Source organism: Oryctolagus cuniculus, chromosome 4 (genome assembly GCF_964237555.1).
Source record: "Oryctolagus cuniculus chromosome 4, mOryCun1.1, whole genome shotgun sequence".
NCBI lineage: Eukaryota > Metazoa > Chordata > Mammalia > Lagomorpha > Leporidae > Oryctolagus > Oryctolagus cuniculus.
In genome coordinates, this window is record NC_091435.1 from 83275565 (window position 1) to 83300554 (window position 24990).

At 44.7% G+C, this 24990-nt stretch overlaps 1 protein-coding gene across 3 annotated transcripts in view; it reads left to right on the top strand.

Annotated features, from left to right (window-relative positions):
• PAK2 (p21 (RAC1) activated kinase 2) overlaps positions 1-24990 on the top strand; it is a 125839-nt gene that overhangs the window by 47280 nt on the left and 53569 nt on the right. For all 3 annotated transcript variants that reach the window (XM_017346650.3, NM_001082756.1, XM_070071666.1), the window contains 1 exon segment: positions 17519-17726. In XM_017346650.3, coding sequence (XP_017202139.1) covers positions 17540-17726 — 187 coding nt within the window. In that variant the 5' untranslated portion in view covers positions 17519-17539.

Consider the following 24990-nt stretch of genomic DNA (forward strand, 5'->3'; position numbering starts at 1 on the left):
ATGCTTAATGCATTAATGTTTAGATGTTTTTAATTTTTTCTGGGGGAAGGAGGGAGACAGGGTGGGAGGAGAGCATGCACATGAACACAGGGACTTCTCCTTCCACCAGTGCACTCCCCGAATTCTTCAGACAGCTGGGGCTGAGCCAGGCCAGGAACTAGAAACCAGGAACTTAGTCTGCACCTTGAGGTGCACGTGGAGCTGGGTGTCAACCTCAGGCACTTTGTGTGAGATGCGAGTGCCTCAAGCAGCATCTCAACTGCTGCACCAGACGCCCACGCCTCCTGCATATTTTTTGTCTCTTTGTCTCTCTTGCTGTATTTTCAGCATTTTCTTCCGCTGCATCCCCCAGGTCATGGATTCTCCCTTCGGCTGTGTCTGGGCAGCTGCCTTTTACTTCGAATGTTGCTTCAATTTTTGACACTATTTTTTCTTTCTGGAAATTCTCTTACGATGTTTTTCCTATCTGCCCTTTTCTTTTTCTTCCTCCCCTGGTTTGTTGTACATGTTCTGTCTCATGATTCTGTTCTGTTTCCCCAGTCCCTTGGGCTAGTTCTCAGTCAGGGAGCCTTGTTCTTCTGGTTCTCCATGTGGCTGCTCCTTTTCCTTGGAACTTGATCTTTGGGTGTTATCTGAAACCTAGGTTGAGGTTAATTTCTCCAGAGAGGTTTTATGTTTGCTTCTGTCACTCACCAGAGAGTGCTGTGGATTTAGGAACACATTCAATTAAGTCTGTTGACCTTTTTTTTTTTTTTTTTTAAACTTCTTAGGTGGGATGAATGTGAACCATAAACATGCTTTTTATTATTAGGATTTTTCAAAGATCCTTTCCGCATCCCCGACCCCTGCCTTCACCATGCTTAAAGTGCTTGTGGCTTTCTTATCCATCCTGCTCCCAAGGGCTTAGTACTCATTACTCATTTATCCTTATACATAGTATAGCCCTTTAGGTCTTAGTCTGATATGAGAGAGACTCCTATTCAATTTTGCAGTCTAGATAGATTCTGGGTTTTATCGTCTATGTCATAGTGGAGGTACAGGGGCTGGCACTGTGGTGTAGTGGGTAAACCCAAAGCTTGCCACACCAGCATCCCATATAGGTGCTGGTTCAAGTCCCTGCTGCTCCATTTCTGATCCAGCTCCCTGCTAATGCACCTGGGAAAACAGCAAAGATGGTCCAACTACTTGGGCTCCTTCATACCATTGTCATCAAATTTCTGTGTATACTGTATGTTGTCACACTGGTGATCTGGGGACATTTTCACTGATGTTTTGCTGTTAAAGGCATTTATGGCTTTTTTTTTTTAAGAGGGACAGTAAGGGCCACTGGTGTTGAAGCTCTTGCTGTTTATTAGAGACAATTAGAAGTCTGATTAGTTAGTATTGTGTTATTACACTCATGTGGTACTAAAAATTACCTTTTGTGTTTGTGTATGTTTTGTGCCTGGGGTACCGTATTGATCCTAGTAGATTAAAATAAATTTAGTAATTTCCACTAGTTGGACTGACTAGTTCCGGACACACTACTTTCTTCATTTCTGCTGTATAGTTAGCTACCCTAGTCTCCTTCAGTAGACAACAGAGTAATTGTTTGTGTTTTGAGTTGTGTCACTGTTGAACAATGGGCCTGTTAGAAGAGTACAGTGTGTTTTGGGCACACTTTCTGTTTCGCCTACTTGTTTTTCGCTGAAAAGTAGCAAAAAGTGTTTGAGCAGATTTGAAGAGAGATACTCCTTGTCATTTGCTCTTGAAACAGTTTTGAGTAATGGTAGAGCAAAAGATAAGGCAAATCAGTATCTTTGTCATGAATTGGGTTTGTGTTTTTTTTTTTTTTTTATGAAAATATAAATTGAATGTAAAGAACCTTACACAGCCGGCGCCGCGGCTCACTGGGCTAATCCTCCGCCTAGCGGCGCCGGCACACCGGGTTCTAGTCCCAGTCGGGGCGCCGGATTCTGTCCCGGTTGCCCCTCTTCCAGGCCAGCTCTCTGCTGTGGCCAGGGAGTGCAGTGGAGGAAGGCCCAGGTGCTTGGGCCCTGCACCCCATGGGAGACCAGGAAAAGCACCTGGCTCCTGGCTCCTGCCATCGGATCAGCGCGGTGCGCCGGCCGCAGCGCGCCGGCCACGGCGGCCATTGGAGGGTGAACCAACGGCAAAGGAAGACCTTTCTCTCTGTCTCTCTCTCTCACTGTCCACTCTGCCTGTCAAAAAAAAAAAAAAAAAAAAAAAAAAGAACCTTACACAGCAACATTTGGCCTTTCTAGGTATTTGACACTTTCAGTGGAAGGGATGCACAAAAAAAGTCCTCTGCTTAATGGGAATCAGGTGAAGGGGAAATCCAGCTGTTTCCAGAGATAGTTTTGTTAATTAGACAATTTATTTGTTGTGAAATGCTGCTTGATAAAAGAACCAATAAATTCAATTCAAGAGTATTGTTTCATATGGGGACAGAGTGTGGGACCAGAAATCAGTAAATTTTACTGTCTCATACATGCAAAGTCCCTGCCTTTGAATTGCTTGAAGCCTTAAGTGGAGAAAGCACATGAAATAATAAATAATGAGGCACACTTGTAATTCACTGCCAAAGAATGGTATAAACATAAGAGAGAAAAAAAAAAGTATGGAGATTAGAAGTTGTTAGGAAACTTGAATTCTGGGTGTGGTTTTGTTAAGTCGATCAGTGTGATTTCAGGCAAACCACTTATTTTTGTAGATCACTTCTTTCTAATATAAAATAAGGTAAATGAATTCTAATCCTTTATAATTTAAATGCTCTGAATTTATTTTCCTGTGTAACTTAAGTTCAGTGGATGAGGGGTTATTTTGAGCAGGGATAGACAGCAGTGACCTTAAAAAGGTGTTGCAGGAGTACTGGCAAGGAGGAGTCTGAGGCTCCAGTTTCTGGGGTCTGTGTCTTGTCCCCAAGAGGTGTGGCAGTTTCTTCTTCTTCATCTTCTTCTTCTTTTTTTTTTTTTTTTTTTTTGCCAGATTCTTTGGCATAGCTTCCAGGGCTGGCACTATGGCATAGCAGGCTAAGCTGCCACATGCAAGACCAGCATCCTATGTGGGTGCTGGTTTGAGAACCAGATGCTCCACTTCTGATCCACCTCCTTGCTAATGGCCTGGGAAGATATCCCAAGTGCTTGGGCTCCTGCCACCCATGTGAGACTCAGAAGTAGCTCCTGGCTTCAGTCTGGCCTAGCTCTGGCCTTTGCAGCCATTTAAGGGAGTGAACCAGCAGATGGAAGGTCCCTCTCTGTCTCTATCTCCGTCCTTTTCTCTCCATCTCTGTAACTCTGCCTTTCAAATAAATAAAAATAAATCTTAAAAAAATGAAGAAGAAGAAATGGTGCAGCTCCTGTGGTACAGACTCTCCTCTGCAGTGGGATCTCAGCCGCTCCTCTCTGCCAGGTCCATCAAGGAGTGTTGCAGTCTTCTGTATTGCAGCTCTCTTCTCTGCCAGGTTTTTGTCTTTTTTTTTTTTTTGACAGAGTGGACAGTGAGAGAGAGACAGAGAGAAAGGTCTTCCTTTTTCCATTGGTTCACCCTCCAACGGCCACCGCAGCTGGCATGCTGCGGCCGGCGCATCGCGCTGATCCGAAGCCAGGAGCCAGGTACTTCTCCTGGTCTCCTGCGCAGGTGCAACTTGGGCCATCCTCCACCGCACTCCCTGGCCACAGCAGAGAGCTGGCCTGGAAGAGGGGCAACCGGGACAGAATCTGGCGCCCCAACAGGGACTAGAACCCGGTGTGCCGGCGCCTCAAGGCGGAGGATTAGCCTTTGAGCCGCAGCGCCGGCCTTGTTGTCTCATAACCATGAAGTGAGGCACACAGACAAGGAGGAAGGAGCAAAGCGAAGAAAGTTTATTGAAAGAAGCAGAGAAATCTCCTAGCAGCTGGGAAGGGTCCCCAAAGGGTTGCCTACCCAGAAAGGGGCTGTGGATAAGGGCTGTGTCTGTGGGTTTTTATGTGTTTCTTTTTTATTTTTTAAGATTTATTTATTTATTTGTTTGAGAGGCAGAGTTACAGAGAAGGAGAAACAGAGGTCTTCCATCTGTTGGTTCACTTCCCAAATGGCCACAACAGCTGGACCTGGGTTGATCTGAAGACAGGAGCCAAAGAGCTTCTTCTGGGTCTCCCATGTGGATGCAGGGGTCCAAGGACTTGGTCCATTTTCCACTGCTTTCGTAGGCATGTTAGCAGGGAGCTGGATCGGAAGTGGAGCAGCCAGGACTTGAGCTGGCGCCAATATGGGATGCCAGTGCCTCAGGCAGATGCTTAACCTATTACACCACAGCGACAGCCCTAAAAGAGGAAGTTTGCAGGATTGATCAAGGTATATGCTGATAAGGTATTCTATGTGAACCAATTAGGGTACTGACATCAGCCTCGCCTAGTATGAATAGAAGTTTGCAGAGTGCTCAGTTAGGTCCCAGATGGGCAAGATGTCCTGTAGATGGAGCCTCTGATGATTGCATTGTATGTTTCTCCCTTCCCTTCTCTCAGGGTTCCTGGAGGGTTAAGTCATGTATATCTCTTCCTTACCTCCCCAGGGGACTCTGGAGTTCCAATCAAAGAGATTATTTTTCACTGAGCCTTAAGATTTGGTTGGATAAATAAAAGGATAAAGAAAAACTTTTTTTAAACACATTTTTTAAAGATTTATTTTCTTTTACTTGCAAGTCAGGGTTATACAGAGAACGAGAGGCAGAGAGAGGTCTTCTATCCCTCTGGTTCACTCTCCAGTTGGCCAAAACAGCCTAAGCTGTGTCGATCCGAAGCCAGGAGCCAGGAGCTTCTTCCAGGTCTCCCACATGAGTGCAGGGCCCCAATGACTTGGGCCATCTTCAACTGTTTTCCCAGGCCATAGCATAGAGCTAGATCAGAAGTGGAGCAGCCAGGACTTGAACCGGCGCCCATTAGGGATGCCTGCACCATAGGCGGCAGCCTTACCCACTAAGCCACAGTGCCGGCGCCAAAGAAAAGCATTTTTAAGACATATTTTACTATTTAAAAGAGCGACAGAGAGAGATCTTCTATGCTCTGGGTTACTCCCCAAGTGGCCACAATGGCTGAGCCTGAGTCAAGCCAAAGCCAGGAGCCTGGAACTCATTTAGGCCTCCCGTGTGGGTGGCAAGGTCCTAAACACTTGGGCCATCTGCTGCTGCTTCCCCAAGTTCACTAGCAGGAGCAGAATCAGAAGCAGAGCAGCCAGGACTGGACCAGCACTCACGTGGATGCTGGCCTCTAAAGAAAAATTAACAATGGAGAAATATATATACAAAAATGATTTAGCCCAGGAAGGTCTTGATATATATGGGGAACATGAAACATAAGGTTTGTCAGATTGATCAGTAGTTTAGAGTTAAATGACCCTAAAATGCCAGAGGTTAGTCCTTAGCAGGTTGAGAGCCGCTGGAAGAGAAGGTGTAGATGGGGAGAGTAATGTTTTATGTTTAGTTATTGTGTGATAATTAAAATGTACAAATGTTTAACCAGCTCTTCATTCTCTAAGGAAAGAAACAAAAAGCACATAGAAAATCTTAAGGAAGCTTGTTAGAGATTCTGACTTGTCTCTGAGTTACAGCTGAAGACAGACTGAGTCAGAGAAATCCCGAGATGAAGTGATGAAGTCCGGCCAAGCTGCAGCACCATTATTAACCAAGGGACGTGCCTGTGTTTGCTAAGATCCAAACGCTTCTCTGGCGTATTGTTTGTAGTTGCTGTCATATTTGTCAGGTTGAGTAATTTCACTGGGGACATCCGTGACTCATGTGTTTAAATTTGGGGGTTGTTTTGGCAGACGTTGCCTAAATGATACTCAAGTTAATTTGAATTCCTTGAAACACAACTATTATCTATTCTGTAAAGTCACCATAAAGAAATAGATGGGCCGGCGCCGCGGCTCACTTGGCTAATCCTCCACCTGCAGCGCCAGCACCCCGGGTTCTAGTCCTGGTTGGGGCGCCGGATTCTGTCCCAGTTGCTCCTCTTCCAGTCTAGCTCTCTGCTGTGGCCCGGGAGTGCAGTGGAGGATGGCCCAAGTGCTTGGTCCCTGCACCCGCATGGGAGACCAGGAGGAAGCACCTGGCTCCTGGCTTCAGATCGGCGCAGCACACCGGCTGTAGTGGCCATTTGTGGGGTGAACCAATGGAAAAAGGAAGACCTTTCTCTCTGTCTCTGTCTCTGTCTCTCTCTGTCTCTCTCTCTAACTCTGCCTGTCAAAAAAAAAAAAAACAAAAAAAAAACAAAAAACAACAACAGACAATGTGTTGTCTCCTCTTCATTTCTACTAGACTGAATTTGTACAAAAAATTTTATTAAAAGTTGCTACACAGTGCTTTGAGTAATAAAAAAAATTAGGAGAGCCAGAGTATAAGGGAAAACTGTTCTACTGCAAAACATCATTTGCTTAAAATTTTGTGTTGTTTCTTGTGTAAATGGTATTTAGGCTGGCTGTGGCTAACTCACAAAAGTTTGCCAGTCTTTATGGTGTTGTCATGAAAAGCAGTATGGTGAATACTGCTGCAAATATACGATTTCCAACCATGTTACATACTGAGTTGATTTTTTAAAGATTTTTTATTTATTTGACAAGTAGAGTTAGAGCGAAAGACAGAGAAAGGTCTTCCTTCCTTTGGTTCACCCCCCAAACGACCGCTACGGCTGGCGCTGCGCTGATCCGAAGCCAGGAGCCAGGTGCTTCCTCCTGGTCTCCCATGTGGGTGCAGGGCCCAAGCACTTGGGCCATCCTCCACTGCCCTCTCAGGCCACGGCAGAGGAGCTGGACTGGAAGAGGAGCAACTGAGACTAGAACCCGGCGCTTGTATGGGATACCGGTGTCACAGGCAGAGGATTAACCAAGTGAGCGAAGGCGCTGGGCCCCTGAGTTGATTTTTGTACTTAGCTTGGAAATCTAGCCATTAACTAAACAGTTTCAAGGAGCAGGCGTTTAGCCTAGTGCTTAAGGTGCTGCATCCCACTTCAGAGTGCCTGGATTTGATTTCTCACTTCCGGTCCAGGTCTTGATGGCAGCTTCTGACAACAGTTTCCAACTGATGCAGACCCTGGGAGGCAACAGTGATGGCTCAAGTAGTTGGGTTCCTGCTGTTTACACGGGAGACCTGGATTGAGTTTCCAGCCTCTGGGTTATGGGTATTTAGGAAAGGAACTGATAGATACTCCGTGTCTCTCTGCCACTCTCTGCCTTTTGAATGAATGACTGACTGAATGAATGAATAAATAAATTAAATAAATAAATAAATAGAATTAAAAAAAAAGCCAGTTTCACTTAAGAATGTATTTAGGGCCTGGTGCTATGGCGTAGAACGTTAAGCTGTCTCCTGCAGCTCCGGAATCCCATATGGGCACCTGGTTCTAGTCCCAGTTGCTCCTCTTCCAGGTGGAGGATTAACCAAGTGAGCCATGGGGCCGGCACTGTGGCATAGTGGGTAAAGCCTCCTGGGCCCCTGCACTGGTGTGGGAAACCTGGAAGAAGTTCCTGGCTCCTGGCTTCAGATCGGCATAGCTCCAGCCCTTGTGGCCATTTGGGGAATGAACTAGTGGATGGAAGACCTCTCTCTGTCTGTCTGTCTGTCTGTCTCTCTCTCTGCCTTCTGTCTCTCTCTAACTCTGCTTTTGAAATAAATTCATAAATAAATCTTTAAAAATTTTATACCAATGTTGAGTTTGATGGTTTCCCAGTACTTGAGATTTTTCTGATGAGATCAATGGTGATATTAATAGATGTTGTTTTTATTGTGCATGATGTGTCAACATTCAGAATATCTTCTTTTTTTTTTTTTTTTTTTTTTTTGACAGGCAGAGTGGACAGTGAGAGAGAGAGACAGAGAGAAAGGTCTTCCTTTTGCCGTTGGTTCACCCTCCAATGGCCGCCGCGGCTGGCGCGCTGCGGCCGGCGCACCGCGCTGATCCGATGGCAGGGCCCAAGCACCTGGGCCATCCTCCACTGCACTCCCTGGCCACAGCAGAGGGCTGGCCTGGAAGAGGGGCAACCGGGATAGAATCCGGCGCCCCGACCGGGACTAGAACCCGGTGTGCCGGCGCCGCTAGGCGGAGGATTAGCCTAGTGAGCTGCGGCGCCGGCCTCAGAATATCTTCAAAACCTGGTAAACCAGTGTTTTAAAAGAAAACATTCTTGATAAAAGCATGACATTTATGCATGGGTAAAAGATCCATTCAAAGTTTAAAAGAAATGAGCAGGTTTAATATAATCGTACTGAAAATTGGTTCCTCTGGTTCCAGATTCCACACCTAACATTTGGAAGGTTGAATCTGGTATAATATCAAAGCAGCCTATCCAAAGTTATCTAAAAATTGTTAAAATACTTTTACCTTTGCAGCTACATATCTGTGTAAGATAGAATTTAATAAACTTCATCTAAAACAACATCACAGCAGATTAAGTGCAGAAATAAATTTGAGAATCCAGCTGTCCTCTACTAAGCCAGACATTAAAAATGTTTGCAGAAATATAAAATAATGCCAGTTTTCTTGCTGAATTTATTTTGTTTTGGAAAATAGTCTTTTTTTTTTCCACTTAAAAATACTACTTATGGGATAGCCATTGACCACAGTGGTTAAGACATCAATTAAGATGCCTGTGTCCCATATTAGACTGTGTTCAGTTTGAGTGCCAGCCGCAGTTCCAAGTTCAGCTTCTTGTAAATGCACACCTTGGGAGGCAGCAGGTGATGGCTCCAGTATTTGGGTTCTTGGCTCCTTGCTTTGACCCAATGTAGCCTTGGCTCTGTGGGCATTTGGGGAATAGACCAGTGGATGAGAGATCTCTGTTTCTCTCCCCCCCTCTCTCTTCTTTCTCTCTCTCTCTCTGCCTTTTAAATAAAAATGAAACAAACTTTAAAATGTTTTAAATAAAAAACATTATTTATGTTAATGTAATAGGCTTATTGTTTTAAATGAGTTAAGTGCTTAAATAACTTGTTTCAATTTCTCAATAAATGTAGATACAACTCTTTTTTTTTTAAGATTTATTTATTTATTTGAAAGTCAGAGTTACACAGAGGAGAGGAGAGGCAGAGAGAGAGAGGCCTTCCATCTGCTGGTTCACTCCCCAGATGGCCGCATCAAACAGAGCTGCGCTGTTCTGAAGCCAGGAGCCAGGAACTTCTTCCTGGTGTCCCACGTGAGTGCAGGGGCCTGAGGACTTGGGCCATCTTCTGCTGCTTTCCCAGGCCACAGTAGAGAGCTGGATTGGAAGTGGAGCAGCCAGGACTACAACCGGAGCCCATATAGGATGCCGGTGCTTTAGGCCAGGGCATTAACCTGCTGCGCCGCAGCACTGGCCCCACAACTCTTTTTTTTTTTTTTTTTTTTTTGAAAGAGTTACACAGAGAAAGAGAGAGGTCTTCCATCCGATGGTTCATTCCCCAATTGGCCACAACAGCTGGAGCTGCTCCGATCCTAAGCCAGGAGCCAGGAGCTTCCTCCAGGTCTCCCATGTGGGTGCAGGGGTCCAAGGGCTTGGGCCATCTTCTACTGCTTTCCCAGGCCATAGAAGAGAGCTGGATCGGAAGTGCAACAGCTGGGTCTTGAACTGGCGCCCGTATAGGATGCCGGTACTTCAGGCCAGGGCATTAACCCACTGCACCACAGCGCCGGCCCTGATACAACTCTTATAAACAAAATTTTGGGGATCCTCAACAATTTGTAGGAAAAAGTTTAATTGTGTAAAGGAAAAGAATAAAAATATAAATAAAAAATAATGTAAAGCAGTCTTGAGGCCAAAATCTTTTTAAAACTGCTGTTATGAAGCAACTTAGTGACATCAGTATTCATGTGTTGAGAACAGATACTGATAAAGGGCATGCCTACATTAAACAAATTTATATTGGTTTTGAGGTGGGCATTGTGGTAGAGCAGTTGAGGTTGCCGCTTGGGTTGCTCACATCACATATTGGACTACCTAGTATTGGTCTAGCTTCCTGCTTACGTGCCTGGGAGGCAGCCAGTGATGGCTCAAGTCCTTTGGTTCCTGCCACACACGTGGGAGACCTAGGTTGATTTCCAGGCTCCTGGGTTTGGCCTGGCCCTGCTCTGGCTGTTGTGGGCATTTGGGAAGTGAACCAGTAGATGGAAGATAGATCCATCTCTCCCTTTCTCTCCCCACCCCCTCCCTGTTTCACCTCTTTTTCTCTCCCCCTGCCTCTTCCTCTTCCTCTTCCCTTTGCCACTCTGCCTTTCAGATAAATAACAATGAATAAATAACATTTTTAGAAGATGTAAACTAGTTAGTATGTCAGTTGTTCTGTTAAAAGGACCTGTAGGGGTTGGCATTGTGGCACAGCGGGTTGAGCTGCATATGGGAGTGCTAGTTCTGAGCCTGGTTACTTGGCTTCCGATCCAGCTTCCTTCTATTGTGCCTGGAAGACAGCAGAAGATGGGCCAAGGACTTGGGCCCTTGCCACCCACTGGGAGAATAGGATGGAACTCCTGGCTCCTGGCTTTGGCCTGACCAGCCTTTACTATTGCAGCAGTTTGGGGAGTGAATCAGTAGTTAGAATCAGAATCTTAATCTCAGTCTCTGTCTTTCCCTCTTTTTCTGATGCTCTACCTTTCAAAGAAAAAAGTAAGTAGATAATCTTTTCAAAAAAGATTTATTTTTTTAAAAAAATATTTAAGATACACAGAAAGAGGTATCTTAAAACAGTGACACCACCAACGAAGCAAAACACTAGACTATGAACCCTTGGGAGAAGACCTCGGTCATCTTATTTACTCAGGTATCTAGCAGACAGTCTTACAAATACCAATGATAATAGCATTTTTTAATCTTTTTTTAAGGATTTATTTATTTGAGAATTATACACACACACACACAGAGAGAGACATCTGCCATTTACTGGTTCAGTTGGCTGTAATGGTCAGGGCTGATCTAGGCTGGAGCCAGGAGCTCTATCCAGGTCTCCCTTTGGGTGGCAGGGTTCCAAGTTCATGGTCCATCTTCTGCCTTTCCCAGGCTCATTAGCACAGGTGGGTGGCAGGGTCCCAAGTACATGGTCTATGTCCTGCTGCTTTTCCCAGGCTTATTAGCAGGGAGCAGCCAGGTCTTGCACTGTTGCCCATAGGAGAGGCTGGCGTCACAGGCTGAGGTTTAAGCTGCCACGCCACAACATTGACTCTGATCTTTTTATTTTTTTTAATGTTTATTTTAATCTACTTGAAAGGTGGAGCGAGAGAAATTGTCCATCCAATGGTTTACTTCCCAAATGTCTGCAACAGCCAGGGCTAGCTCAGACTGAAGCCAGCAGCCTTGAACTTCATTTGGGTCTATCGTGAGTGGTGGGGACCCAAGTACTTGAGCCATCATCTGCTACCTCACAGGATGCATCAGCAGGAAGCTGGATCAGAAGTGGAGTAACTGGGATCTGAACCAGCACTCTGCTATGGGAAGCAGGTGTCCCAAGTGGTGTCTAAACCTGCTGTGTCACAACACCTACCTTTCGTTCGTTTTTGAGTTACAATGCACAGAGCCTACTGGTTACCATTTTAAAGGATACAGTTTGGTGGTTTTAGTATATTTGAGTTGTGTAGACATCACCACTGTCTTAATTCCAAAATATTTTCATCCCTCCCCTCCAAAGAAACTCCATACTCATTAGTAGTCACGTTTCATTGCCCTCAGCCTCTGGCAAGCACTTACCAACATTTTATGAACTGAACTTTACTATCTCGGTGGATTTGCCTGTTCTGGACATTTTATTTCAATGAACTCATGTAATACGTTACAGCTTTTTGTGCCTGGCCTTTGTTCACTAAGCTCTCAGGGCTCATCCATATCGTGCCATCCATCAGTACCTCACTGCTTTTGTGGCCAAATGATATTCCATTGAATGGCCATGTCACATTTTGTCTATCCGGTCTGCAGCTTCAATTGGTGGGTATTTGGGTTGTTTCTATCGTCTGGCTCCTGTGATTGTGTGTGTGTGTGAACATTTTACATGTAAGTTTCTGTGTGAATATTTTCAATTTTGTCGATATATACCCGAGGATGGAAATGCTAGTTCATATGGTGGCTCTGTAGTTAACTTTTGAGGAACTTCTTAATTCCTTTTTAAATACTTTTTATTTCAAGATAATGATAGATTTATAGACAAGTTGCAAAAATAATTTCCTATCTTTGTGTCTACCTATCATCCAGCTTTGTTACTGTTAGTATCTTACATAAATGTGATATGCATTGCAAAGCAAAAAAACTGACAGTGGTATGTTACTGTTAATTAGATTCAAGGTTTTATTGCCAGTATTTTCCACCATTTTTTTTTTTTTTTCCTATTGGAGGATCCAGTCTCGGGTACCATATTGCGCTTAAACTTATCCTTTGATACATGTCAGGTTCGTAGTCTTTCCTTATTTTTCATGTTCTTGACAGTTTTGAGGAGTTTACTTGTCAGGAATTTTGTAAAGCATCCCTCAGTTTGGGTTTGTGTGTGTGTGTGTGTGTTTTCCTCCTGTTTGGGACTGGGGTTACTGGTATTTAGGAAGAGTACGGTGGCAGAGAAGTGTGCTCGTATCACAGTAGATTAGGGGCTATGATATTAACATGACTTACACTGGTGCTGTGGACAGATTCTTTCCTTTTTTTTTTAAGATTTTATTTATTTATTTGAGAGGTAGAGTTATAGACAGTGAGAGGGAGAGACAGAGAGAAAGGTCTTCCTTCTGTTGGTACACTTCCCAAATGACCACTACGGCTGGTGTGCTGTGCCAATCCGAAGCCAGGAGCCAGGCGCTTCCTCCTGTCTCCTATGCGGGTGCAGGGGCCCAAGCACTGGACCATCTTCTACTGCTATCCCAGGTCATAGCAGAGAGCTGGATCGGAAGAGGGGCAGCCGGGACTAGAACTGGCGCCCATAAGGGATGCCAGCACTGCAGGCAGATTAACCTACTGCGCCACGACGCCGACCCCCAAGATTATGTTCACTGCAAAATTGTTTTTCCTTTTCCATAATCTGTTCCTTGAAAATGAGTCACTAAGTTTAGCCTGCACTCGAGGCAAAGGTGGATTAATCTTAAGTTCTTAGAGGGAAATGTATCTACATATATGAATTTAGGATTCTTCAATAAGAAAGATTTGCCCCTTCCAAATGCACACTTGTTTGTTTATTCATGTATTAGGTCAATATAGAATGACATATTTGTACTCTTTGCCTTGTCCCTTTGATTTGCTGTCATCCTTTAGGGTACTTGCATACCTTCTGATACTATTAATGATGCTATAGACTTACCTTGTATTTTCCCTGTCCCAGGACAGGAGTGAGGGTTGATGGTTTGAAAACATGTCCATACACTCCTCCATGGTCTTCTCTTTAAAGGGGGGAGCAGTGGCGCCCATGCTGTGGCGTAGTAGGTTAAGCCTCCACCTCTGGGCCAGCATCCCCTAATGGGCACTGGTTCAAGTCCTGGCTGCTCCTCTTGCTATCCAGCTCCCTGCTGATGGCCTGGGGAAAGCAGTGGAAGATGGCCCAGGTGCTTGGGCCCTTGCACCCATGTGGGAGACATGGAAGAAACTCCTGGTTCCTGGCTTCAGATTGGACCAGCTTTGGCAGTTGTAACCTCTAGGGAGTGAACCAGTGGATAGATCAATCTTTCTCCTGACTACTGCCCTCCCATAACTCTGACTTTCAGGTAAATAAATAAATCTTTAAAAACAACTTGAAAGTACACTGACAGTTTCTAGTCATTTTCCATATATGTGAGCTTTTAGGATAGAATTTAACTTACACTTAATTACACGAAGTAATTATTGTGCCCTGACTGTTCTGTGATTAACCACTGCTCTGGTATTAATCTCTATGTCTTAGTGTTATGGTCACAGTAAGACCTAAACATCTGTCTTAATTTACCAATTCATGAGGTAATCCTTGCAGTATTGTTGCCAAACCTTTTTATTCAGTCTGTAGCAAGGTAGATTCCCTTTGGTAGTGCACACTCTGGTAGTAGCCCCCATTTACAAACAGCCAGTTGCCCCTACCCCCACAAAAAAAAAAAACCCAAACACACGTGGTGTGAACAGCTGGTTTGGAAGAACGGCCTGAGGGCAAGTCACATGCCCCAGCTTGGATCCCACCCCCCTTTCTTGCCTGACCAGCAGACCAGCAAGTCTTTCTCATCAGAGAGAGAGATCTTGTTACCATTTTTGGCCGTTTCCAGGCAGTTAGCCCTAGAAATGTGTATTTTTCCTTTTTTTTTTTTTTTTAACCTTCTCTCCTTTTTCTTCTTCTGTAGGCTGAAAAGTATTTTGTATTTTTTTTTTTTATTTGACAGGTAGAGTTATAGACTGTGTGTGAGAGAGAGAAAGGTCTTCTTTCCGTTGGTTCACTCCCCAAATGGCCGCTATGGCCAGTGCTGTGCTGATCCGAAGCCAGGAGCCAGGTGCTTCTTCCTGGTCTCCCATGCTGGTGTAGGAGCCCAAACACTTGGGCCATCCTCCACTGCCTTCCTGGGCCACAGCAGAGAGCTGGACTGGAAGAGGAGCAACTGGGACTAGAACCCGGGAACCCATAGGGGATGCCAGCGCCGCGGGTGGAGGATTAACCAAGTGAGCCACAGCACTGGCCCTGGTATTTTGCATTTTGACAGATAAAATATACCAAGGTAGTGCATCAGCAAGCAAACAAGAACCACAGGACTTAGAGTGGAATTAGGTAATCTCTTCATTCATCAATTCAGTTCTTCTAGAATTATACCTACTTTTCTTCAGGTACTAGTATTCAAACTGAATAAAATAAAAATTTATTTTTAATATTCTCTAAAATACAGTTAGCATTCTTTTCATTGTTTATATGTCTTGTTCACTTAAATGCATTAATATTATTAAATCAAAACCCAGTTACCAGTCAAAACCTTGTTTAGTGAGGTAAATATGCTGTTTCCTAACATGAGGGTATTTCATTAAGTTGATTAAAAAGATAGAATTAAAAGTTTGTTTTATGAAAAAAAAACCTGAAATTCGTGCTTAGCTTTTTCCTAGTGTACATTTTCCATGAACTCTTTGAAAGAGCACTGTACTTGGTATTTTAATTCCTGTAAATTAGGCATTCTGTCCCCCTTTACAGCTGATTTTAAGTGTGAGTACTTTTCAAAAAGATATAAAATACCTGCCTATCAATATATCTAAACAAGGATGAAGTTTCCACTGAATCAGCCATGTTGGTGAATGGGTTATCTGGCCGCATGGACAGAGCGTTACAGGGAAACAGCCTTGGGATTTGGCCGCACTGTGGCTCTCAGCCATGTTCAGGATTGAGCAGGCTGAGCGCAGGAGGCTATATGTAGATTAGAATGTCAGGTTTTCGAGAGACCAAATATCAGTGCGTCAGTGGTGCATTCATTTAGGAATCCTTTCAGAAAGTTTATGTACAATCCTAACACTGATGTTTATGGAAACAGATTGGTATTGGTATTGGTTAAAGACTGGTGGTGGCCACATTGTGGCACAGTGAATTAAGCTTTTGCCCATATTGCCAATGTCCTGGAGCCCTGGTTAGAGTCCCAGCTGCTCTGCTTCCAATCCAGCTCCCTGCTATTGCACCTGGGAAAGCAGCAGAAGATGGCACAAATGCTTGGATGGGAGACCCAGATGGAGCTCTGGGCTCCTGGCTTTGGCCTGGACCAACCCTGGCCGTTGAGGCCATTTGGGGAATGAACCAGAGGATGGAAAATCCCTCCTCTTCTCTTCTGTCTCTCTCTCTCTCCCTCTCCTCCTTTCAAATAAATATTTTTTAAAAAAGAAGGTTGTATATTGTGTATCTTTCTATTGGAACAATCTCAGAATCCATTGATTAGATGAATAACTTTTGATATGTTAGCATAATTATGCTTTTCACTTGGTTTCTCCAAAATTTATTTAACGATTTACTAACTTTGTTGGGAGAGATTACCTTTGTTGAGAACCAGTTTTTTTCTTTCAACTCACTGATTTTTTTTCCCCCCGAATTTTGCAAATGTCTCAAAATCAGGGGTCAGGAACATCCAGCCTGTTGGCTGTATAAGGCCTGTGAAATCATTGGGCTGTCCCTGCCAAGGCAACCACAGGCAGAACTTGAAATTTAGTACATCTGTAACAGGCTAGTGTTTAAGTTTACAGTTGTATGTGGCCTGTGGATGGTATTACAGATATCCAGGTGGCCCTCGGCAGAAAAAAGCTTGCTCTAAATTGAGAATATTTTCTGATTTGGAGTTGTGACGAGGGTGGATATTATTATTATTTTATTATTTTTTATTTTAAAGATTTTTATTTATTTATTTGACAGGTAGAGTTACAGACAATGAGAGAGAGAGACAGAGAGAAAGGTCTTCCTTCCGTTGGTTCACTCCCCAATGACCGCTATGGCCAGAGCTTTGCCGATCCAAAGCCAGGAGCCAGGTGCTTCTTCCTGGTCTCCCATGTGGGTGCTGGGCCCAAGCACTTGGGCCATCCTCCACTGCCTTCCTGGGCCACAGCAGAGAGCTAGACTGGAAGAGGAGCAACTGGGACTAGAACCCAGCGCCCATATGGGATGCCAGCGCTGCAGGCAGAGGATTAACCTAGTGCGCCACAGTGCCGGCCCCGGGTATAATTTTTTTATTTCTTATTTATTTATTTATTTATTGACAGTGGACAGTGAGAGAGAGAGAGAAAGGTCTTCCTTTGCCGTTGGTTCACCCTTCAATGGCCGCCGCGACTGGCGCACCGCGCTGATCCGAAGCCAGGAGCCAGGTGCTTCTCCTGGTCTCCCATGGGGTGCAGGGCCCAAGGACTTAGGCCATCCTCCACTGCACTCCCTGGCCACAGCAGAGAGCTGGACTGGAAGAGGGCCAACCGGGACAGAATCCGGCGCCCCGACTAGGGCTAGAACCCGGTGTGCTGGCGCCGCAGGCGGAGGATTAGCCTATTGAGCCACGGCACCGGCAGATATTATTTTTTTAAAGATCTTTTTTTTTTAAGATTTATTTTATTTATTTGAAAGAGTTATAGAAGGACACAGAGGGAGAGGTCACTCCCCAAATGGCCGTAATGGCCGGAATTGCAGCAGCTAGGACTTGGACTGGCGCCCATATGGGATGTCAGCACTGCAGGCCAGGCTTTAACCTGCCGCGCCACCTTGCCTGCCCCTAAAGATCTATTTTTATTTGAAAGAGTTAGAAGGAGAGATGGGGAGAGAGATATTGATCTTCCATGTGCTGGTTTACTTCGCAAATGGCCACAACAGCCGGGACTGGGCCAGGCCAAAGCCAGGAGTCAGGAGTTTCATTGGGGTCTCCCATGTGGGTGTCAGGGGCCTAGCACGTCTGCCATCTTCCACTGCTTTTCCCAGGCTGTTAGCAGTGAGCTGGATCGGAAGTAGAGCAGCCTGGGCATGAACCAACACTCATATGGGATGCTGGTGTCACAGGCAGTGCCGGCCCCAGGAGGTAGGTCTTTTTGTTTGTGCTTGTCCATCCAGTTTTCACCTTATTAATTGTGTTACTGTTTTTTTGTTTTTCCTTCTCTCCAGGTCATTTCATAACTCTGAATCATGTCTGATAACGGAGAACTGGAAGACAAGCCTCCAGCACCTCCTGTGCGAATGAGCAGCACCATCTTTAGCACTGGAGGCAAAGACCCCTTGTCAGCCAATCACAGCTTGAAGCCTTTGCCCTCTGTTCCAGAAGAAAAAAAGCCAAGGAATAAAATCATCTCCATATTCTCAGGCACAGAAAAAGGTAACTAGCTCTTGTGATTTCAGGAGTCTCAGTATTGACAGACTGAGTACTACCCATGTGGATGTCTTTTTTGGTGACCACAGTAATAGATCCAAGAAAGCAGTTGATACACAGGCATTATTGAAAAGACTGGTTTATTTTAAACTGATAGAAAACTATAGAGCTGTAAAGTTCGTGGTCATCCTACTTTTTTGTAGCTTCCTGATAATTGAGATGAGATTTGTGATTGTCTTAGTCTGTTCCGTGTTGCTACAACAAATATTTGAGGCTAGGTACTTGGTAAAGAAAAGTGCATTGTTGGGTTCACAATTGCAGTTGCTGGAAGGTCCAAACAACCTCGCTTAGCATCTGCTGTGAGCACCTGGCTGCATCACAGCATGGCAGAGAAGCACAGCCAGCTGTGTCAAGGGCCACCTATGTAAGCAAGAAGCCAAAGGCTGAGGAAGGGGCTGACGCTTTGGTTTTATCATAACCATAATCCACTCCCGGAGATCAACACTGATCCCTCTGGAGGGTGGTCACGACCCTGTCATGTCGCAGTAGGCCCCACTTCTTAAAAACCCACCGCCTTTCAATATCATTACATTGGGGACCATGGGTCCAGCACATGAACCTGTGGAGGACAAACCATGTCTTGATCAGGGCAGTGATATTTGAAGGAGACTTGCTGCTATAATATCATGAAGGTACCAAATCCCCTATTGCAAATCTGTGAGGCCAACCGTGTTTTGTAATTAAGATTCTTTTTTGACCTTTGAATGCTGATACTATCTTCTCGTCATGTATTCTACAGTAGCATCAGAAATATCTGAGGCAGGAGTAGGTGTTGAGCATAGGAGTTAAGACACTGCTTGGGGCACCTGCATCCCTTATCAGAGTGCCCGTGTTCAAATCCTGGCTCCTCCACTTCCAGGCCAGCTGCCTGCTAATGCAGACATCGAGAGACAACAGTTGGTGGCTCAAGTCCTTGGTTCTCTACCACCGCAGGAGACATAGATTAAGTTCCAGTCTCTCCTTCCTACCCTGCCCTCTTTCTCTATCTTCTGCTGCTTTCCCAGGTACATTAGCAGGGAGCTGGATCTGAAGTAAAGCAGCTGGCATTGCAAGCAGTAGCTTAACTTGCTATGCCACAGTGCTGGCCCCTAAATTAATAATAAATTTAAAAATTAAAGATCAGTAAGAACCAGTGATCTAGTGACATAAAATGATACAAAGACCTAATAGTCTTCTATAACTTGAAGTCACTAAAGTTTTGGTGTCAAATTTAAGGGAAAAAATCTTGACTTTCTGAGCTTTTTGGATTTTAGAATTGAATAGGGGAATTGGGGATATTATTGGATTTTATGATAAGGGTAAGGGGTTCCTTTTATCATGCTAAGCATGGTAATATGGCTCAACAGATGGTACTATATATAAAGTGGAGTTAAAGTTTTATTTCCTAAGTCTATATGAGGAGATAAGCCCAAATTAGAAGAGTGGTGCTTTATATATAATACTACTAAATGCACATTTTTTTTAAGAAAATATTTATTTATTTATTTGAAAGGCAGAGTTACAGAGGGGCAGAGAGAGAGAGAGAGGTCTTCCCATCCACTGGTTCACTCCCCAGATGGCTGCAACAGCCAGAACTGCGCCTATCCAAAGCCAGGAGCCAGGAGCTTCTTTGTGTCACCCATGCGGGTGCAGGGGCCTAAGGACTTAGGCCATCTTCTGCTGCTTTCCCAGGCCATAGCAGAGAGCTGGATTGGAAGTGGAGCAGCCAGGTTGTGAACCAGTGCCCGTATAGGATGCCGGCACTGCAGGCAGCAGTTTTACCCACTATGCCACAGTGCTGGCCCCTTAATGCACATTTAATAATTCAATTCCATTAGTATTAGCAAAGAATCCATCCTTAGAGAAATTAGCTTTGCAGTCAGGATGTAATCCTGGAATAGTTGAAAATTGATTGTTTTCTTGTGTATCACTTCTGATTTTGGTTTTATTAAGATTTTATGTCAGAATGTAATTGAGGAGTCTCATGGACATATGTTTTTTGAGTTTAATTGAAATGAATGGGGGTACTTGGCATATCAGAGGGTGAAAAATGTACTTAGTCTGGGGTAGGTAAAGGATAAAGGGGAAGATGAAGCAGTGAGCCAATGATTCATGAAAAGAGGACAAACCTGTGGAGAGTGAAATCCTCTGGTAGCAAGTCAGTATAAAGTGGGAAGACCTAAATGTGCAGTATAAATATGATAATTAAAATATGGAGGTTTAGAAAAAAATTAAGGAAGTTAGTACCAACAGAAATTGCTGAAGGAGTTGAAATTACTTATATGGAAGACTAGACTCCAAAATGGGGTGGGGAAATGTTCAGGATGGGATAAAATAAGAAAGGCCATTTGGCCTGTTAGTTAACACCCCAGTAGAGAGGGGTGGGTATTTGGCACAGTCATTAAGCTACTACTTGGGACACTGACATTCGGTATCAAAGTGCCTGGGTTCCAGTCCTGGCTGTGCTTTGCATTCTGCCTTCCTGTTAATGCAAACCATGGGAGGCAGCAGGTGATTGCTCAAGTAGCTGGATCCCTGCCATCCGTGGTAAAGACCTGCATTGAGTTCCTGCTTCTGCCCGACCCAGTCCTGGCCCAGCCATTGGAGCAGTTGGGGAGTGAACTAGAGGATGGAAGCTCTATGTTTCTGTCTGCAAATAAATACTTTTTTTTTTTTAAAGATTTATTTATTTATTTGAAAGTCAGAGTTACACAGAGAGAGGAGAGGCACAGAGGAGAGGTCTTCCATCTGATGGTTCACTCCCCAACTGGCTGCAACAGCTGGAGCTGCACTGATCTGAAGCCAGGAGCCGGAGCTTTTTCCAGGTGTCCAATGTGGGTGCAGGAACCCAAGGACTTGGGCCATCTTATACTGCTTTCCCAGGCCATAGCAGAGAGCTGGATCAGAAGTGGAGCAACCGGGACTTGAACTGACGCCCATATGGGATACCAGCACTGCAGGCAGAGACTTTACCTGCTATGCCACAGCTCCTGCCCTACAAACTTTTAATACCTTTCATTTGTTTGTTTGAAAGGCACACAGACAGTGAGAGAGTCAGAGACAGACTGTTTCAGCAGTGTCCCTAAACAGCCTGGGCTGGGCCCAGCCAAAGCCAGGGCCTGGAATTTCACCCAGATCTCTCACAGGATGTCAGAAACCCTATTACTTGAGCCATCACTGCTGCCTCCTGGGTGTGCATTAACAGGAAGCTGGAATGGACATGGAACTGGGATTCCAGTCCAGGCACTCCATAGGCAATGCAGGTGTTCCAAGCGATCCCTTAACCACTGGGCCAAACTCTTTCTAAAATGTTACCTTATCCTGATGGTTCGTGTCCCAGCTGCTCCACTTCTGATCCAGCTTCCAGCTAATGGCCTGGGAAAAGCAATAGAAGATTTCCCAAGCTCTTGGTTGGGCCCCTGGCAACTACATAGGAGACTCGACAGAAGCTTCTGGCTCCTGGCTTCAGCCTGGCTCATCCCTAGCTGTTGCAGCCATCTGGGCAGTGAACCAGCAGGTGAAAGATCCTTTCTCTTTCTCTCTGTCTCTGTCTATCTCTCCCCCCTCTCTGTAACTCTGACTTCCAAATAAATAAATCTATCTTAAAAAAAAAAAGTTGCCTTATCTAATTCCTTTTCTTCCTCTTAAAAAGAAAGGTTGTATTTTAGAAAATATGAAACATGTATTGGGGACTGGCACTGTGGTGCAGTGGGTTAAAGCCCTGGCCTGAAGCGCTGGCATCCCATATGGGCACCAGTTCAAGTCCTGGCTGCTCCTCTTCCAATCCAGCTCTCTGCTATGGCCTGGGAATTTGTACCCTAGCTAATGCCATCCTGTGTGGGAGACCCAGAGGAAGCTCCTGGCTCCTGGCTTCTGATCGGTGCAGCTCCCGCCATTGCGGCCAATTGGGGAGTGAACCAGCGGATGGAAGACCTCTCTCTCTCTGCCTCTCCTCTCTCTGTTACTCTGTCTTTCAAATAAAGAAAATAAATCTTAAAAAAAAAAAAAAAGAAAAGAAATATGTACTGAATAAACTATGTAGTACCCTGTCATGCAACTTCAGCAGCTGTCATCATTTGCCTCTACTTTACTCATTTTTTAACAAAAAATTTACAGATAATCTAAATGCACAAATGTTAAATTATACAGTCTGAACAAATAGATACACCCATGAAAGCCACATTCATTACCACCATGTTCCATATTAGACTGTTGCCATCTCCAAGAAAGTTCTTTCACATTATGTCCCAATCTGCTTCTCTCCCATCCCCAGGCAGCTACTCTGATTTGTTTTCATTTCTGCCTTTATTCAGTGTAGCCTGTGTTTGAATGTCACATAACAGCATTTTGCTTTTTTCCTCTATGGTGGTATTGTATACGCAAACGTACAGGGGTGTGTATTGTGATGAAACATTCTTGTATCTACCCAGTTAGGTGCCTCTGCAGTCTCCATCTCCTGCACCCATCCTGTCCTCTTCCTCCTGCTTCCCAAAATCTGCCACCTGGGATTTTGCATTTTCTCTTCCAGTCAGTATTTTTTTTTTTTAATTTTTTATTTATTTGACAGGTAGAGATACAGATAGTGAGAGAGAGAGAGAGACAGAGAGAAAGGTCTTCCTTCCATTGGTTCACCCCCAAATGGCCGCCACGGTCGGAGCTATGCCGACCTGAAGCCAGGAGCCAGGTGGTTTCTCCTGGTCTCCCATGCGGGTGCAGGAGCACAGGCACCTGGGCAGAAGCACAAGCATCCTCCACTGCCTTCCCAGGCCACAGCAGAGAGCTGGACTGGAAGAGGAGCAACTGGGACTAGAACCTGGCGCCCACATGGGATGCCAGCACCACAGGTGGAGGATTAACCAAGTGAGCCACAGCGCCGGTCCCTCTAGTCAGTATTTATCAGGCTTCTAAGTGTAGCAGAATTTTTGTGTGTTCCACTGGCTAAGTTGTACCCTAGCTAATGCCACCCTGTCTTGATTACTGTATCTTAAAATAATAGAATAGATCTCCCAGATCTTCTTTGAGATCTTAAAAATTACTTTGTCCTTTAAACTTCTCTATACATTTTTAGCATCGACTTATCATTTAGGAATTCCATCTAGATCTCTCTCATGGATGGCATCACTTTGGCCATCATCTGCTGCCTTCTCAGGCTCATGAGCAGGACGCTGGATTGGAAGCAGATCAGCCAAGACTGTTGCTTTCTGAAATCAGGTCATTGTTGTTTGTTTGTTGTTGAGTTTTCGAGTTCTTAATATAATACAGATATTATTCCTTTGCCAGACAAAGAGTTTGTAGTTATTTTCTCCCATGTTGTAGTTGCCTTTTCTTTACTGTGTTGGTTGTTTCTTGCAGAACCATTTTAGTTTAATACATTCCAACTGTATGCTTTTTTTTTTCTTCTCATGCTTTTGAGGTCTTATGAGAAAATAAAAAAAAATCCTGGGGCTGGTGTTGTGACATAGTAGGTAAAGTGCTGCCTTCCCCACCAGCATCCCATCTGAGTGCAGCTGCTCCCAGTTCCCATCCACCTCCTTGTGATGCGCCTGGGAAAACAGCAGAGCATAGCCCAAGTGCTTGGGCTCCTGCACCCACTTGGAAGACCTGAAAGAAGCTCCTAGCTCTGGTCATTGCAGCCACTAGAGAATGAGCCAGCAGATGGAAGATCCGTCTCTCCCTCTCTCTTTCTCTAACTCTGCCTTTTTTTTTTTATTTTTTTATTTTTTATTTTTTATTTTTATTTTTTTGACAGGCAGAGTGGACAGTGAGAGAGAGAGACAGAGAGAAAGGTCTTCCTTTTGCCGTTGGGTCACCCTCCAATGGCCGCCGCGGCCGGCGCACCGCGCTGATCCGATGGCAGGAGCCAGGAGCCAGGTGCTTTTCCTGGTCTCCCATGGGGTGCAGGGCCCAAACACCTGGGCCATCCTCCACTGCACTCCCTGGCCACAGCAGAGGGCTGGCCTGGAAGAGGGCCAACCGGGACAGAATCCGGCGCCCTGACCGGGACTAGAACCCGGTGTGCCGGCGCCGCTAGGCGGAGGATTAGCCTAGTGAGCCGCGGCGCCGGCCCATAACTCTGCCTTTCAAATAAACAAATCTCTAAGCAGAGAATTAAAAAAAAAAAAAAAAAAAATCTTTGCCCATACCAGTATCCTGAAGCATCTCCCCCAATGTTTTCTTGTAATTTCACAAGTTCTTTTCTTCCATTTAAACTGTAATCCGCTTTGAGTTGATTTTTGTACATGATGAAATGTCATGTAGTTTAGTTTTTTTAACATGATTATCCAGTTTTCTAAGCACCATTTATTAAAGAGACTATCCTTTTCTCAATATATTTTCTTGGCATCTTTGTTAAAAATCATTTGGCTGTATATATGTGGATTTATTTGAGTTCTTTATTATTCTGTTGCATTGGTCTGTGTGACTATATCTGTTACTGTTTTGTTTTGCTTACTACAGTTTTGTTGTGTATTTTGAAATCAGGTAGTGTGATACCTCTAGCTTTGTTCTTTTTACTCAGGCTTGAATTAGCTATTTGCAATCTCTTGTGATTCTGCTTAAATTTTAGGATTACTTTTCTGTTTCTGTGAAGGATGTTACTAGTATTTTGATACAGATTACTTAGAATCTGTGAATTGCTTTAGGTAGTATGGACATTTCAGTATTAATTTGTCTAATCCATGAACATGAAGGTCTTTTCCTTCATAAGTGTTTTGTACTTTTCATTATAGAGATCTTTCACCTTCTGGGCTAAATTTGTTCCTAAAAAAATTTTTTTTTTTTTGGACAGGCAGAGTGGACAGTGAGAGAGACAGAGAGAAAGGTCTTCCTTTTTGCCATTGGTTCACCCTCCAATGGCCGCTGCAGCCAGCGCACTGCGGCTAGTGCATTGCGCTGATCCGAAGCCAGGAGCCAGGTGCTTTTCCTGGTCTCCCATGGGGTGCAGGGCCCAAGGACTTGGGCCATCATCCACTGCACTCCCAGGCCATAGCTGAGAGCTGGCCTGGAAGAGGGGCATCCAGGACAGAATCTGGCGCCCCGACCCGGACTAGAACCCGGTGTGCCAGCGCCGCAAGGTGGAGGATTAGCCTAGTGAGTCGCGGCGCCGGCCCCCTAAAAATTTTTTTAAGGATGTATTTATTTATTTATGTTAAAGTCAGCATTACACAGAGAGAGAAGGAGAGGCAGAGAGAGAACGAGGTCTTCCATCTGCTGGTTTACTCCCCATTTGGCT